Genomic DNA, 17,905 nt, shown 5'->3' with positions numbered 1-17,905 from the left:
GATGCTATTACTCATGGGCTATGGATCTTGCATCCGATGCTGCTTTTTCTAGTCATAGTTACTCTGATAGAGATTTTTTTAAAAAAAGTTTCTGAATTGGAATTTTTTTCCCTTGAATTAAAACTCCTTGGCCTGTTAATCATTAGCAATTTCATATTCCGCCAATTTACTGTAAAGTTTCTTTTTCATTAATGATATATCTTTGCTCGTGCTGTCATATTATTGTGGATAACTGTGAATTTTGCTAGTTGGATCTGTTTGTTTGTCTTGGTTCATTCATTTTCCTAATTTGTATTTGGAAGGGCAACTTTGCCGAGGTGATCAGTTCTGCTATTGGTTTCCTCTTTTCCCTGTTGCCAACAATGCTTTAGGTTGCATGTCTGGTTTATGGAGCTGATTTACTTCGAGTCAGTTCGACGACCATTAAGCCTTAAATTACAATTAATATTTCATCCTTCTTCTCATGCTCTAAAACTAAACTGATGTGCTTGTCTGGTTGGGAATTGTTGGATTGGGAAAGAGATCTAATACTTCCGACTTTGATAGGTCCTACTCCCATTACAGCAGGCTTGACATGATTGTGTCTCGTGATTGTGATATCTAGTGTAGTTTCTTTGCTCATGCTTTATATCAAAGCAAATATAGTAGATGATCTTGAGATCTAGGTCTGGCTATCGTTAGCCCCGGCGGTGGAAAGAAAAGGAAATGTAAATTCTGTATTCAAACAGTTCCAGCAGGTAAGAAAGAAGACAGCTTAGGATGCTGTGGAGTCGGAGTTGGATTTGGTGCTAAGTAGCTTCTTAAAAATGAAAAAGTTCCTGTTTTTTTCCCTGTATTTTCTCATGAAATTTTGGCTGCTCATGTTTTATTTTAGGTTCTTTGAGTCCTAGAATGTGATTCTCAACCCGAATATCTCAATGTGCCTTGTGTAAAACAGTTTTGTAGACCGCCTCTGTGTCCACTCTGCTCGGACGGTAGAAATAAATATTTCCAATTGAAATCTGGAGTTCGTTTATGGAAAAAACTATTGCACCGGCCATCCAAACAATTTTTGAGCTTAAATTGAAATATACAAAAGATAATTCAAATGCAAGAAATGTACAGAAAGAGCACTGTGCGAAAATATATAAAAACGCATTTTCCTTCATTTGAAATTTCCTCTTGTTTACGACATTTCTTTTTAAACTCCTAATGACGTAAAATGGTAACACCAGTTGCACTACAATCAACAAAACCAACCTTTGAAAGATTAAAAGGAGGGAAAAAAAAAGATTTTGGTACTTCCCAAGGTGACGTTCATGTGATACAACACTCATTCCTTCGTGTGCAGTAATTTCATACGAACCCACAATGCTCAAAACTCACCCTTATGCCTAAAAACTATGACATGAAGGGATCGAACTATATACCATGCACAAAGCGTGCGCTTTGAACAAATGCCTACCAAGATTTCATTTAATGGAAACGAACCAGACAAAGAAACCAATAGTGTGCGATGAAGTATCCATCTCAAAATTGAAGAAGCGTCAATCTCACCTGTTGAACAGAGTAAAAAATACGTAAAAAACTAATAGTATGTGGATATTGCTGCGCATGCATGTGTCTGACAAATAAGGTTTTTTTAATAGTACTAGAGCAAAATCGTTTGATTGGTGTTTCTTCTCAAAAGATCAAACGCTGACAGCACTCATGCATAAACAGATGGCATTCTCTTTTCACAGGCCCAAGCAGAATTTAGGGAAACAAGCTGCTTACCCATATTCCTTCCATTTTCACAAGCTCTCACGAAATTATGCAACCCTGATTTTTCTGCAAAAGCTTCGAAATGAAATTTATGTCATGTTCAAAGCCTGTTTCAGTTGTGCAAATGCGGCAGGATGAATCTTAGACATGGCGGTGTTAAATAATTCTCCATGAAGAGCAGCACAAGTCTGGAGATTGTCCCTCACTGAGTTCTCCAACGACATTTGGCTTATTGGGTCAGAGAATTTGATCTGACATGAAACATGATTCAGTTAAAAATTATTAATTAAAAAAACGCTGCGCATCTTCAGGAAAAACAGCATACCTGTCTCTTCCTAACCTCTTTACTGGGGAGCTGCAGCTTGCTAGATTGCATATTATCGCTACTATAATACCACAAGTAAATTTGATTACGAAACTAGAGAAGGTAAATCAAGGCTATTCAAGAAACAAGACATCAAAAAGTATACTGAGAAGAAAACCATAATATCAGATCAAACCTTGATTCTTCTTCAGTTAAATCCTCACTTCCACCCAGTATGACACTGGCACATACACTACATCAAGAACCAAAAAAACCCATAATATTAACAAATTCTTCTGCAGAATTTTTCGTCATTAACGATGAAGAGGATGAATACCTTAGGATATGATCAAGTTTTTCAAGAACTTGAGGCATTCTCAAAGTTAAAATTATAGAAAGTGCTAAGCCAAAGGTCTTTCTTTGAGTGGAAATAACATTGTCAACCTGCAAACCCAAAATAAAGAGCAATCATATATGGCCAGTAAACAGCAGCGTAACTGTGGGCCATGAACCCAGGGCGCAGTCAAGGGACGACATTTTTTATGGTAATATGGTATACCATAAACTTTTTCCACAACTACTTTTCTGATCTTGAGAAATTATCAGAACACCATTTGTATCAGAACAAAACTTTGTTCAAAAGAAAGTCTTTCTTAAGAGTAAATAGATAATGTGGTCGCGAGTTCACTTTAGAAGAATGTCAAAAGTTCCACAATCACAAATGACTAGAAACAAGCACAAAACGAGCAACAACACTAAGCAAGAAGCTTAAGTTTTGAAATAGGAGCCCAGTGAAAGCAAACATGAGTAGCTGATTTAGTAGTATTGCGCAAGCAACAGAAAAAATATAGCCAACGCAATGAGTACAAATTCTTAAAAAAAAGGAAAAAATTTGAAATATAGCACGTAATCATGTAAATTATATTTATCACCATGTTTACCAATTACGTAGCATGGATACTCCTAAAAAAATTTTGAAGCATCGGAACCAACTATGTAGCACTGATACTCTTGATTTTTTTGGGGTATCGGGCACGGATACGACAAGCCGATACACGTGTCGGATACGGCAAAATCTCTATTGTTGACGGATAAGCCGAGACACGAGTCGGATACGGCAAAATTTCTATTGTTGACGGATACGTCTTGAACACGGTCGGGATACATTTTGGCAAAATTGAAAATAATTAAAAGGTTTTAGGGGTTAAATTGAAACAAATTGATTTTTTTAGGACTGGTTAAAAATATTTAAAAGGAATTGGGCATATAAGCCCAAAGGCCTACTCAAATCGCTCTCTTACCCATTGAAGTTTGCTATGCCGCCTGCTCACCGCCGCCCTGCAGTTCCTAGCCAGTTTTTTTTATTTTTTTAGCTTTTTCTTGAATCCCCACTGTTTTTTTTAAACTTAATGACAGCTTTACTTCCATCGGCTATGGTTGTTTTTTACTTTTTTGTTTGCCATGGATATTATGATTGATGAAATATGGTTTTCTATCTCTACAGTTTTTTATTTTAATACTAAATTTATAAATATATATAATATCTATATATTCTTTAATAATTGTAGTAACATAACGGTATCGTGTTTTATATTTTCAAAATTTGACATATTGCGGTATCTATATCGTATTCGATACGATACCTGTACCCGTATCCACGCAACAAAGTTTATCGACATATGAAAAACAAAGACAATTCAGAGGTGAGTTCAAAATCATCAAATTAAAAATGCTAGAATCTACACTCACCTTGTCTAGCCAAACATCAGCCAGGCAAATCAATATGTTTTCGTCATTTGAAAATCCAGCATCCTGGAGATGTGCTAACAGTGATTGTTCTGATATTAATTGTGCTAGATAATTAGTGTTCATGACCAAAATCCTTGCAAGTATGGCTGCTGAAGATGCTTTCACAGCTGTCTTCAAAGGATCATGATCATCTCCTCCAGTCAGGCATATGACAATTAATTTCTAAACAAAAATAGCAAAATCTGAATTCCAGTTATGAAAAATAAGCAATAATATAAATTCAAGGATACAGAATCGAAGAAAGATAGAAACTCAATTTACCATTATAGTGGTACTGATTAATTGGGGCACATCAGCAGGAAAACACTGCAGTGCCAGAATAAGATGAAAGTCATTTACTCTAACGACTGAAGATCAATGAAAATGCACTGAGCGACAGTAATCGTGGTATTTGTTTGACCGAGTGTAGCACATTATGAATCCAGTTTCAGTTATTATAATATTCACAGGCAAAGGATGACACAATTGATGATACCGAAGCATTGCTAACACTCCAAAAAGATTCATATATACCATTCACTTTCAAATAAAGAGAAAATCACTTGTGAAGATTAAAAGATTCTATTTTAGCATATAAGGACATGCTTTCATCAATATTATAATGATTTGTCAAGAGAACAGCAATTTTGCAGCATTGTGTCAGGAATCAACTACCTGAACTAAAATATCCACAAGTGGAAGGATTGAAAGCAACCCTCTGTCATTGACGTTACCGACGATTAAATCAAGAAGTTTAGCAAGAGTTGGTGCGTGCATATTGAGGAATTCTATTCCACCAAGAAGTATGTAGGCTTCAACGATGCTGGCAGCCACCTGTTAATTGAGTTAAGACTTCAGGACATCATTCTTTTAAAAAAGAAGATGAAAGAGCAAAAGGAATATATATATATACACACACCTTTAAGTGATCAAAACTTCGATCCAAGATCTCCACCAGACATGGGAAATACCCCAACAGCTGAGGAACCATTGAGGTGGCATGAGAAAGAGTGGCTTCCCATAACTGCATGATATTGACACACAACAAAAAAGAGACATCTGAAATTTTTCCTGTTAAGGAATTCTCTCAAAATTCAATAACAAAAGCTTGCTCTAAACCAAACCTGCATGCTATCTTCCAAAAGTTCATCACGGCTACTTGCATTGATTACAGTTTGTAAAATGGGCAGTAGCATGTTGTAGCATATAGACGACTGGTAACCAAGTGCAACGACAAAGTTTTTCAGAGCTGTGAGAAGCTGAATTTGCAATAGGCTTTCACCAGAAGATTCTTCCCAGACCTATGGAAAACTAAGTCAGTACAAAGCAATATGTAAAGATGGGAATAATGAACCAAAAAGGAAGAAAACTTTTATGCTCAAGTGGGTTTGATATGTCAAGAAGAGACCACTCAACAGAACAGGGAAATAATATCTGCACAAGCTAATGTAGTCTTGTACAGAGTGTAGGCCAAATGAATGTGATTAAGATGCAGTCATATATTCCCTGTGATAATATTCAACTCAAATAATACAAACCAGAAATTTATTACAACAGTAGGACAGTTCCTCGATGAAACTTACTCAAGCATTACTGAAAAAACAAGGATGCTGAAAATCTGAAGGCAATGTAAGTAAAGAACAATAATTTTCAGATATGTCCACGTAGCACAAATTTTCTTCTGATTTTTACTGCTTCAGAGAGGATATAGCACAATTTATGCAGAAAAAATAGCCCATTCAACTATACAAGAAGAATGTGTCATTAAGAAAAATATGCACATACAAGTGCAAACACGGTACCTTCTGGAAAAACTGCATCAACTTGTTTGAGTGAGGAATAACTTCAGTCACTCGTGCAATAAGACAAGAAATCGTATTTAACACTTGAACCTGACACATAATTTGATTTCATTAGTAAATTTGATCCACTATGGCGGAAGGCTGAATGACCCACAAGAAGTTGGGAAGAAACCTAAAATCCCGAGTTAAAATAAAATTGAGGGGCTGCAGAAGAAAATTAGTGCATGGTATCTTAGTCATCATAAACCAAGTTGCATAAGCTGCAGAAAATGTTGAAATAATGAGACACAGTAACTAACTTTTGAATCGAACTCTTGTACTTCATCCACCAGTTTGAAACATGAGTCCCAGCATATTGGAAGAAGATCAGAGAATTCCTGCTCTGAGAAATTGGCATCTTCAATATGAAAATACAGGGATCGTGATGCTGCCAGCTGAAACAAAAGCCAAAAAAATGAATCAAATCAACACTGACAATCGAAACAAATTTTTGTGACAAGAAACTGCAGAGGATTTGTCAAAATGTATCATACCCTAACACACAGATCTTTCTCCTGAAGCAATTTTATTAAAGCGCAATATACTGGTCTTCTAGTTTCGTCTTTAATCTGTACAGAGAGAAAAACTCAGGAGCCAAATTCTCAGTTGCAGTAAAAGTGATGACAAACTGCAATAAAATCATCCAAAAGGATGATACAACTCACTCAAACCATGTCATATTTCATGCAACATTGAACATCAGAAAGTCAAGCTGATTATTCATTTGAAAATTTATTTACCTTTTAGATAACACTTTCAGATGGCCAACCTTATTGTGCAGTCCAATACTTTTACATTTCTTACCATATATTTAACTGGATTCATGGAGACTATCAACAAAAAACTAAGTTTGAATTGTCAGAAACTTCTGAAAATGGGATCAGAATTGGCAATCATTTTTTTCGCTAGATGTGTGCCTGATATCATCAAGTAGTTTAATGTCAATCTAGTAACATCTCGAACTTAGTCATGACATCAGGAATCTGAACCACACGGGCACGGCATCAATTTGATATAGCTGACAGCGCAAAGGGACCTGCATTATCCAGTACTATACAAACAAAATTTATTTCAAGTAAAGGTTTCACAACAGGAACCCCCATTTAATAATTTGATTCCAGTCCATAAAATCCTATAAAATTCTAGCGTCAAGCCAAATTTCTAGTTTATACAGGTTGCTTATTTCCTTCTACCAAAACTCCACAGCAAAGCGGAACCAAGTTTTTCTATTTTGGGTGGGCTAAACTAAATATAAATCATACATTTCTCCCTCTTTTTAACTATCCAGCGAAATAAAACTAGACGGAGTTAACAAAATAAAAACCAAGAGCACGAAACAATAAGAGGCAATAAGGTCAAACGATGTAAAGATTAGGGCTAAGAAAAACTAAACGTGACTTCTTAACTATAAGAATTTCATAATTGGTATCTATTGGGCTGGACCCCAAGGTAGAAGGGTCAGACTGGTCTAGCCCCTTCTTTGGGTCCACCCCTGCTCCAGAGCTTCAGAGTCAAAACAAAACTAATTTAAATTTAAGAAAGTTAAAGAAAACCTAATCCTATTATAAAAAAAAATACCTAATCCTCTGGGAATTGGCAGCCAGAATACCAATATACTATCACTAAACTAAAGACTGAGATTTCGAAGTCACCATAAGAAGGCACCAACTGCTATCTCAGACACATTAATGCACAGATTTTCTGACAAAAAGTGCTGAATTGACTTTTTTTCCATACACGAATACTCGAAATATCTGAGAGTTCATCTAAACGGATAACTGAATCAACAAGCATTTAACTTTTGTACAAATCTCGTTTAAATAAACTAAAATAAGAAATTATCTTTTCAATCAGAGGCAACCATCAAAAGGAAAAGTGCAAGAAATAAGAAATAGTGATGATAAATACAAATATATCAACAATTCTTATTACCTCCGAAACCCAATGCCCCAAAATTAATGCAACTTTTCTATGTATAATTCGCATGTTTGGATGGTCGTTCGTGAGATCAACAGATAATGCACTATTGAACCTGCATAAGAGGGTGATGGAATTCTCATTAAGTCATGCCACAAATAAATAAATAAAAAAATTGATATGGAGTAGAGAGTAATAAGCATTGCTTTCGCAAATAATCTAGCCAGAGACAATAGAGAATGTCGTAAAAAGATCTTTGGTAATTGCACAGCTTAACAAAAGAACAGAAATACAGGGGTTGAAAAAAACAGATAAGAACAGAGATATAATGGTTGAAATGAATAATAGCAGTAGGTAGGAGTATGAATCAGTCAAGCTAGGGTACATCAATAACCTAAATGTCCATAAATCGATAAAGGAAGATACGGACTGAAACTTGTTTGGTCTAAATTTCGCTAGCATAATGTGACAGTTATCTATATAAATTCCAGCAAGTAACTGGACTGGGAATTCCTGACAACTGGATTGGAGCAACCCCAATATGGTTTCAACCGTGCTGGCTCTACTACTGGCTTTTGCCTTTTCTCGTAGATTCCAAACCAGGTTGAGAGCACTGAAGCCTATCCACCTGAAGCACTCACATCTACTCCTGTCTCGCTGTGGTAGCAGTGGGCAGAAGCTACTGAGTTATATGTATATTTTACAGTGAGATTTCCATGGAAAAAAATAATGTCCATTAACTGCTTGTCCCAAAATAAACCCAACCTCAAAAGCATGCAATGAAGGAACATTACCTTTGTACAAAAATACGCATCGAGTAACCGTTGGCAAAAATCAGAGTTCTCCATAGTAAAAAGAGTCCAAAACACAAAGTTGACCAATTTTTGTAACTGGAATCAAACTACTACTTGACACCAATAATTCAAAGACTTACCAGTCTTTGAAGCTCAGATAATTCGAAAGCTCGTAGTAGACATACGCAGCAGCACCATAAGCAGCATCCTTGAGAAGCAAGGGTGGAGTTATTTCATTACCAGAAGAAGGGTATCCACTCATTGCCTCTTGAAGAATGGACACCACAAGAGGACCCAGGAGCTGAAACGGTGAAAAATGACCATGAGCATACACAATACTTATAGACATGTCAACGCATAAGAAAATAAACTTTTAAGTCTCACAAAGACCTACTTGGCTGTGATTCTCAAACAAAACAATGTATAACGCTTCTGCACATGGTCTTAATCTCTCTGACCACAAGACAGAGTCCTGCTCGTGGTGAAAAGACTCGGGACTCTGGTACCATTCTTCCATATCACTGGCTGTTAAAACAAAATACCTGCTTAAGAAATAACAGAAGACTGAGAGAAATGAAGCAAAGAAAAAAAAATTAAAGATGATATGACACATGTGATCTAATCATGATTCCATGACAAACATAGCAGGCTAGAATCACAGTAAAGGATATATCTTATTAGCGAAAAGGTATCACCGGGGTTGCTGAACGAATTTTATTTTCATGCCAGTATTTAAAACTTAACCAAGTCAATTGATATCATAACCCTCTCTTTGGGGAGCAATCTCAGTTCAAGATCCTTAGCTAGCAAAGCATGTCTCCCATTTGTACTCCAAAAAAAGCCTAACCAATTCAAGAAAATCACTAATATGATCTTCAGGCAAAAATTTCAGCATCCTTGAAATTGTTTCCGGTCGTCATATCAGTAAATGGAGGAAACCTAAAAAACTTGTAATCATAATAGGGAAACTTCCACCTTAAAATTAAGTAATCGATTCAAAATTCATAACACTAAGAAGAAAGACAAGAAAACATGAATTGCTAAGAAATTTAAGGAGAAAAACTTATCAGAAGGCACGTCTACAGACTAGGAGAAAAGAACATGCATCTAGTGCAACGATGCAGTCCAAAGTCTAAGTCATCAAGCCATCAGATCAAATGGAATGGATATGTTGACATGGTGTAAATATCTTCTCTTACTCAGGCAACTCAAAGCATTTTAAAGTCAGTTGCTGCAGTTTAAGCTTCAACAAGTCTTTACTGATAGAGATGCTAAACGCCTAAAGAATGCAGAGGCCACAAATGAACATAGAGAGGAGTGAAGGCAGTGCAAGACAGAGCAAACATTTGATTTATCCATTAGCACCTATAGTTGCTTTTTGTTTCCTGATAATATAAATTACCAGGCTCCGGATGAATAATTTGATTGAAAAAGACCAGAAAAAATAAAGCATATTTACATGACTTCGTTTTTACCTCCTTATCAGTATGTTACACAATAGAACCACACGCTCACTGGGCAGAAGAGAAGCCAAGACACCAGCAACTGTACTAGATACATTTTTCTTCATCTCTTGAAAGGTCATTCGATTGTCATCCATCACACGACCAGTCATGATTGGCTTGTAATCTTTACATTCAAGAATAGATTTCATCATTGACATACACTGAATCAAAAAATCTTGAAACGAGACAATATCTGGCTCAGGGTTTGTGATCTTATTCAAGCAAAAGTCAACAACAGGCCAAAGGACACTTTTGTCACCAAATGAGTAAGGATGCCTGTGCTGAATTGCAATTAAAACCTTCATCAACTTAGTACATGCCTTCTTCAGGAACTCCCAGAATTTGGGATGTTTCTCTTGAAAAGATGAATCTGCATTGAATTGTAAATCGGAAGAATTTTAACTTTTACAGCCCTTGAATTTATTTAGAAGAGGATTTGATACCTAAGAAGGAACAATCATTGATAAGACTTAATTCAAGAGCTGAGATCATACAGTATCGCAGAAATGATTGGACAGCATTTAACACAACAGGACCGACCTTCTTGACAGGTTGCACTTCCTATAAGGCAACAATATCACAAGCGAAGAAAACTTGTATAGTTCATCAGACACAAAAAAAACAGAAAGCGGCCAAGAACAAAGCTGGAAGGATGGGACCTCACCTGTATCGACTTCGCATCACTTGGGAACCCAGAAATTATAAGCTGCCGTATAATCTTTGAACACAGGAACCATCTTTCACAGGTTAAGTAAAGATCATCCTGATTCAACTCAGAAGCATTTTGAGCAAGCAATGAAAAACCATGCAATATATTCTGCACATCAGTCTGCCAAAGGTGCCAACTGTAATCAAAGAATAGGGATGCTATCTGACAAATGAAAAAAGGTGAAATATTCAGTGACACTCACACCATCCTTTATGAAAAAAATATTTGGTTTGAGAAGGATAGCACTTAATCAGTCCACTCAATTTTACATACAGTGAGACAGATTATAGAAAACAAAGTGCAAAAATTTACATTCAAATCTTTAAGATCAATCGACCCCACATCAACTTTAGGCTAACATGAATATCTATAGATTATAAAAACTCTTCTACATCAAGGAACATAATTTCACTAGGATATTATCAACATAATAACTCCATGACAAATCATAAATCAGGAATCCAGTAAACACTCAAATGACAAAAACAAATGAAAATATCCTCTAGAGAGGAAACTTTTATAGGATAAATGGAGCTTCATTGATGATCTTTAATCATCATATGGACTCTGTTTTTTGAAACAATTATAGCACACATGGTATTAATGCCCCGACATCCAAATTTTAAATCAATGCTACTTTATCAAAATGTACATTGTGAAATGCACTCATCCATTTCCCAAAATAATAAATAAAATTAAAAATGTGCACCTCAGCGAAGGTCCTCTGATCAGAAGTCAGTCGTTTCGTCGACAACTCCTTCAATGTCCGGAAAAGAATCATAAATATTCTGTGAGAAGTTAATAAATCCGCTGATTGAAGCTGTTGAGCTAAGGTAGAAAACAAGTCTGACCTGTATCCAAACTTGAATCAGTAGGCATAATACACAGGATTAATTCACAGAGAACAGTTTTGCCGAAAATCAACAATATTACACATGGCACCATACAAATGTTATATAAGCTTCATTAAGACATGACTGCAGATCGGAAATACAAAACAAGATATTATATTATTACATTATAAAAAAGGAAAAAATAATATCAGTTCCTTAATCTAAGGCTGCGGCCAGTTTCACCAATATCATACCATATTTTCAAGAATGAAATGATGGAATACATAAATATCATAAGAAATCTGCTCCCGCACTATTAAACTTTATCATTCCAAATCCACCAAAAAACCCTTTTGATTCCTCTTATATAGTGTCTTTGATTTTCTATCACAATTCCAAGATGCTGATCATGGACAATTAAATATATCTGAGAGTGAACCAACTGATTCGAGTATTGAGCAAGTCAACCCTGCCTAGATCATAATGTTGGATTCAGCTAGGCACCATATTATAGTTTGTTTGTTTGTTTAAGGAAAGAAAAAATATCCGACTATTTCTTAGCTCCAAGAACTGAGAAGTTTGGAACCAGCGATACTGGTATTGCAAAAATTTCTCCAAATGGTTACTAGCAGGCAAAGCAGGTGAGAAATCATACCATTCTCTTGGGTAGTCAATGCGTGCAATTTTCGAGATCAAAACAGACAATGTCGCAGCAATCTGTAACGCAACAAAAATGAGGAAAACATATGAAGCATGACTACCGTTTGAGAAGAAAGATTAGAAAAACTTCCAATTTTGTGCAGGTAGTATCGACCACATTATCAACAACAATAAATATGATGTCGTATCCAATAGCCAGTAAATTAATTTAAACTTTGGCACAGACAACTACACAACTAGTTTTAGGGAACTGTGAGCAAACCGACAAAATTCAAAATGGTTTACCAGCAATCATTATATGCATCACCTGATAATTCTCTTCTCTTAAGTGTGACAGCAACTTTTGTCTCAAATATATTTTTTCTTCATTGCTGATTCCCCTGTGAAGGCATTTTATAATTAGATGTAGCACCAAACTTATACATCTATTTACTCCAATAAAATTAACGAAACAAAATATATCATTATTAAAGTGAATAACAGAAGAGGTAGAGGTTTAACCAAAGACAATTTTAGACCATTTCCAATCCAACTCTCCTTCCGTAGCATTCAGATAAAACAACACAAGTAGATAAGAAAATAAAGAACACAATGCACCAAGATAAACACGGATGCTCAAAAAATACGAATGACATTCGTAACACTAGTAGATAAAGAAACTTAAGAACATAATGCATCAAGATAAACACGGATGCTCAAAAATATGAATAACATACGTTGAATCACGCCTATGTCTCCAATACCGATTGATGCTGTTCTTGAAATACACAGACGCCAATAATCTCACATCAGTCTGTGACACTAAATCTTTAGCTGCTATAACTTCCTGCACGATACAAAATAACTCATAAAAAATGTTCGACGTCTTCACAACAAAACACTGCTCACATGCATTAGCACAAATATTAACAACGCGTACAAATACAAACACTCATATACCATTAGACAAGAACAGAAACCAGGTCTGCTCTCGAATTGCGCCAGAGCATCTTCGGCAGGCTTGCGTATGTTTATGTCACCGCTCAACGAATTGGTGACCAGTGTATATATAGCAGGCAAGTCGGAGACAGAGAGAGCCATTTCTTTTCCTCAAAGAAAAAATTAACCAATATATCAAGCGTATCGCAAAATTCACACTGTCTGCATAAACGGAGAAAATGAGGAGATGTTCTTGATCGATGTGTTGACTAAAAGATTCGAATTGTGATATTTCCCGAAGGGTGACCGGAAGATATATGATTTGCGATATTGGAGCGGAGAATTTAAACAGTTGGGATTGGAGTCGGCAGTAGGATTCCAAGGAAGGGTTTAGATGCAGCGGCGGCAGTGGGAGGCGGAGAAAAGGTAAAGCCTCCGGCGCAGAGTTTCTGAGCTGGAACTGGGCCTCGTGTCACCTTGATTTATAATGGCAGTTAGTGTCATTTTGTTTTATTATTATTTATTATTATTATTTTTAAGGAAACAAATATTACATTAGCAATACCAAACAATTCGAGTTTTACAGTATCAATCAACCATAGGGGACAATCTTCATTAATCCATTCAAGATTCGATTATGATGTATTAGTTTTATAAGCTAACTCATGAACAACATCATTGGTCGATTTTTCATAAATATTAAGGAGATAAAAGTCGGTTTTTTCATAACTGATCGAATCTTCAACATAATCGAACCCGATTCTCAGCTTTACTCATCACTTCTCGAATAGTTAGAAGTGAGTTCGAGTAAATGCAATTATTGATAAGACCTTGACGAAGACAGAAATCCATACTTATACGAATAACAACCAATATTGTAGATATTCTTATCCCTAATATAGCTTGTATTAACACCTATCGTCAGCTGGTTCAGTAACCGTGGTGTCCAAAGCCTTCATAAATCAGAAGCCATCGAAATATTTGGAGTCTCACATAACAAATTAGACTCCTTGAACATATCCAACACTGACAAAGCCCATTCAAATTCAATAACGTTGTGTTTCCGATATTGTGGTACTGCATGCAATATTTTGAAATTCTCGAACCATGCAGCCCACGTTAACATAATAAACACTTCAAATTCCTCAAATATTCAACGATTTCAATAGAAAAATAGCACAATCGATAATGGAAGTCATACTAACCTTGCTCAAATGTCTCCATAATAATGTCTTTTTCCAAGCAATGCGAACACAAGGGCAGAACGAGCTGTATTAGCCAAATGCAACTTACAAATTAAATATGGAAGAAACCATTCGATGGAACAAGATGAGAACGAAGATTCACTGCGGTAAGTAGCAGATCCCGAGATGCTCGCCATAAAAAATCCTAACTTTTTGGTGGAAGATGAAGACTCCAAATTTTTTTCCACCATTATTGTAAAGGATGAGGGGACAGGTTTCCATAAGGTAACCCAACTTAACTGAGTACATGTCATTCGGGCTCTCAACCCAAACCCGAGTGCCAGTACCCCTAACCGATATAGCGGAATATCAAACATAGCTCCTACTACTCGAATAGGGAAAAGTTAAACAATACCTTCATTACAGGTTCCCGTGTAAAAAATAAGGCTTGCCACTTTCATATTCCGATCCAACACAGTAATCGGATTACATTTGAAAATATAAATATACCAGGAACCCAAGAATCTGAGCTAACTTGGATATTTTACCATCACCCACTCTCCAGCGCAAGCTCTTTGGATTCAATCCTCCCCCAATAAAGATCTCCACGCAAAAGATGGATTGGCTAGTCCAGCCACCATAACGTGGGTATGTTTAAAGTATCTTGCTTTGAGCACCCTAGCCATTAAAGAATCTGGATATTGGATGACTCGCCACACTTGTTTCGCCAAAAGAGCTTTGTTAAAAGCAGCTAAGTTCCTCACCCCACCAATACTCTTTGGTTTACAAATCTTCTTCCAACTCACCCAATGTATGCCTTTTTTATCATGTCACCAAAATTTTGCACACGCTTGCTCTATTTCATGGTATTTTTGAAACAAGACACGGCATAGGATGCTAGTGCTTGCAAAACGGCTTTAATAAGCACTTCGTGACCTCCCAAGGGGAAGAATCTTGCTAACCAGTCATGGATATATTTTTTTTCATATTCTCTCTCGTAAATAAGCGAATTGTAGTCGTTTATTGAGTAGGAAGAAAGTTGGCAGCCCCAAACAAAGGTCATGTCCCTTAACCACCTCGAAATATAACACATTTATGACATCTTCAATTACCGAAACATGAGTGCTCGGACAGAAAGTTAGGGGAGATTTGTTGTAGATTACCAACTGCCCCGACACTCATTCATAAAGTTGTAAACAATTTCGAACTTGTATGCAGTCCTCCATCTTCACCCTAACAACACAAGGATGTCATCGACAAAAAAATAAATGTGAAATAACCAGAGTAGAATGCGCAATCTTCACCCCCTTAAACAATCGACGATCCACTGTTTTTGAAAAAAATTGAGGACATGCCTTGTGAACAAAGCACAAATAGATAATTAAGGTGAAAGAGGATCTCATTGTCTAAGACCTCTCTCTGATTTGAGAATCCCAAAAATATTTCCGTTAAGCCAAAAAGAATATGAGACGGATGTGACACATATATATTGTCTAACATTTAATGCTTCGATGGGTTGAGAACTTATCTAATAAAAACATGACGAAAATCTTTATTTTCTTGATAATAGCTTCAACATCCGATTTCCCATTATCAAACATTGTTCGATATAGTTGCTCCTCCCCTTGATGGAAAGATAAAACTAATAATTTGGAATGAAAAGCGAAACCCAAACCGAAAATCCCTTAAACTTATTTAACTAATCTCTGTTTGAAGAGAAGTGGCCCATTTACCAAAATAGATGGGCCTAAATATTAAAAAGCCCATCCAACAAAAATTTAAGACCTCTTACATATAGTTTAGCAAAACCCTAATTCGATTTTCTGCAGCCTTCCATCTTTAGTAATCACCTGTGACCAAGGGAGGCGTTCCGAGCTCTTGATTGCATCTTCTCGTTCAATATGAGAGCCAAGGTATAATGAAGCACTGTTTCTTTTCAAGAATCAATGGATTTTCTCCATCAATCAACAGTTTATCTTAAATCTTGATTGTTAAACAGTGGAAGAAGAAGCGCATGAGGAGGTTGAAGAGGAAGCGCCGAAAGATGAGGCAGAGATCCAAGTAATCCCCCGTTTTGCTGGCGTTTATAGGGTTCCGTTTTTAAGCTTCCAGTTTTATGATTTTGAATCTGTAACAGTGCACTGTTGTGTTTATGCACGAGACTTAGTAGATCATTCAACTAATCAATCGCATGAGATTTCAACAATTTCGATTTTTATCTGAATCCTATGTTTTTGGTATGCAATCCCTGCGAAGTAAGGCCATCTGGGAGAGCTATTAACTGCATGATGATACTAATTAATATTACAAAAACTGCATCTTGTTCTTGATATTTTTTAACACTTTCTTTATTATGTGTATTATTGCTATACCTCTCAATCAAGAAACATAAATTTAATCCATTGCTACAGAACTAATAATTGTCGTAAATTATTTTTGTGTCGTACCCAAATACCAGCCCTTCGTGTTTGGTTCCATGTCAAAATGACATCAATCCAAACCTTTGTGGCTTGGAAGTTGGAACTATATAACAAGGTACCAGTTCTAGTTCTGCCTTTCCCGTCTGCTTCCTGAGCGTTACATCAAACCATAGGGCATTAAGCTAGCGAATCCTGGTGTAATCTCATAACCTTTTACTTGAGAAGCCATCCTTTTATACTACTGAGTGACGTGAATAGTTTCATTGCACCGTCGTGATGATTTGAATGATGCCTCGACCTTCAATTGTTTCCTATATATGGGACTGGGCATACGTATAATGAGACCCTTAAACTCCTGTACTCGTCCTTCGCTACAAAGAAAGCAACTTTTCATTGGTTAAAGTTCGTTAATGTCCATTGATTTAGACACCTTTAACCTTCTAAACAACGCCAAGAAGGGCATTTTGCTTTTGCACCATTATTGTTATGAGGTCTTCAGGACTGATTTTGGTCATTGCATACGAAACTGATATATGATGGTTCTTAAATCCAGAAGAGAATTCTCACGATCCAGCCTGGTCATTAAGGACCAGGTTATTTACACAATCCTTGCATAGTGCTGGTGGTTCTTGATATGTGATGGCATCTTAGGATATATATGTGTATACATATATAATCGTCTTATTTTGGATAGCTCGGACAAGAGAAAAAGGTATTTATTTATTGCGAGAAAAAGTATTTTTTGAAAGGAAAATGATAATTAAAAATGCGCCTCTTGGATTATGCCTTAATTTTTCCTCCCAAGCCATGCTGAAATAAGCGGCACATCACAATTCTTTACTGGCGCGTGCGTTTCACTATATGGGAACAACCACAAGCCCTTCAGAGGGGTCGATCGTATCCCCTCCATTTGTGAGCTGAACACAGAATGGGGTTGTCGCTTTCTCAGCTTCTGGGTGCCCGTGTATATGCAAAGGATTTTCATGAGCCTAGGAAGTGAGTATGGTTCTTTGTATTATTATGGTCAACTGAAGGTTAAAATAGTAATGAAGGGGGAAAAATTGTTTTTTATATATAGAAATAAAGGATGAAAATATCTTTATATTAAATGAAGATGTCTTAGCATCGCAACCTATTCCACTTTGTGGTGGATTGAATATTCTGTACTGAATGCCAAATTGTTACAACCCATCTATACTGTTTATCTTAAATGATTGAGATAATTATTTTAAATTTTCAAAATACGTATTATGTAATAAAATACGAAAATCTAGTATCGAAAATTTAAC

The 17,905-nt window shown here is 36.3% G+C and overlaps 1 protein-coding gene and 1 long non-coding RNA gene across 2 annotated transcripts; one reads left to right on the top strand and one right to left on the bottom strand.

The window, feature by feature from the left end:
• Positions 1-83: 83 nt before the first annotated feature.
• On the bottom strand, positions 84-13,496 carry LOC140986807 (uncharacterized). The gene is made up of 24 exons (XM_073455173.1): positions 13,034-13,496; positions 12,811-12,920; positions 12,402-12,474; positions 12,090-12,151; positions 11,311-11,452; positions 10,557-10,763; positions 10,387-10,453; positions 9,863-10,262; positions 8,782-8,929; positions 8,528-8,688; positions 7,609-7,708; positions 6,171-6,245; positions 5,937-6,071; positions 5,638-5,727; positions 4,960-5,136; positions 4,755-4,859; positions 4,511-4,669; positions 4,118-4,162; positions 3,797-4,018; positions 2,385-2,491; positions 2,244-2,300; positions 2,069-2,129; positions 1,756-1,994; positions 84-1,536 (listed from the first exon to the last, which is right to left on the bottom strand). Exons 1-23 carry the CDS (start codon positions 13,172-13,174, stop codon positions 1,833-1,835), a joined length of 3,006 nt encoding a protein of 1,001 aa, XP_073311274.1. The 5' UTR covers positions 13,175-13,496; the 3' UTR covers positions 84-1,536; positions 1,756-1,832.
• Positions 13,497-15,970: 2,474 nt separating this feature from the next.
• Positions 15,971-16,420, top strand: LOC140965537 (uncharacterized). The gene is made up of 2 exons (XR_012173106.1): positions 15,971-16,109; positions 16,196-16,420. It is a non-coding gene; the product is annotated as an uncharacterized lncRNA (long non-coding RNA).
• The last annotated feature ends 1,485 nt before the right edge of the window (positions 16,421-17,905 follow it).

The sequence above is a fragment of the Primulina huaijiensis genome, chromosome 1 (assembly GCF_012295235.1).
Source record: "Primulina huaijiensis isolate GDHJ02 chromosome 1, ASM1229523v2, whole genome shotgun sequence".
Classification (NCBI taxonomy): domain Eukaryota; kingdom Viridiplantae; phylum Streptophyta; class Magnoliopsida; order Lamiales; family Gesneriaceae; genus Primulina; species Primulina huaijiensis.
The sequence above is the reverse complement of the archived record's forward strand: the minus strand, read 5'-3'. Positions and strand labels throughout refer to the sequence as shown.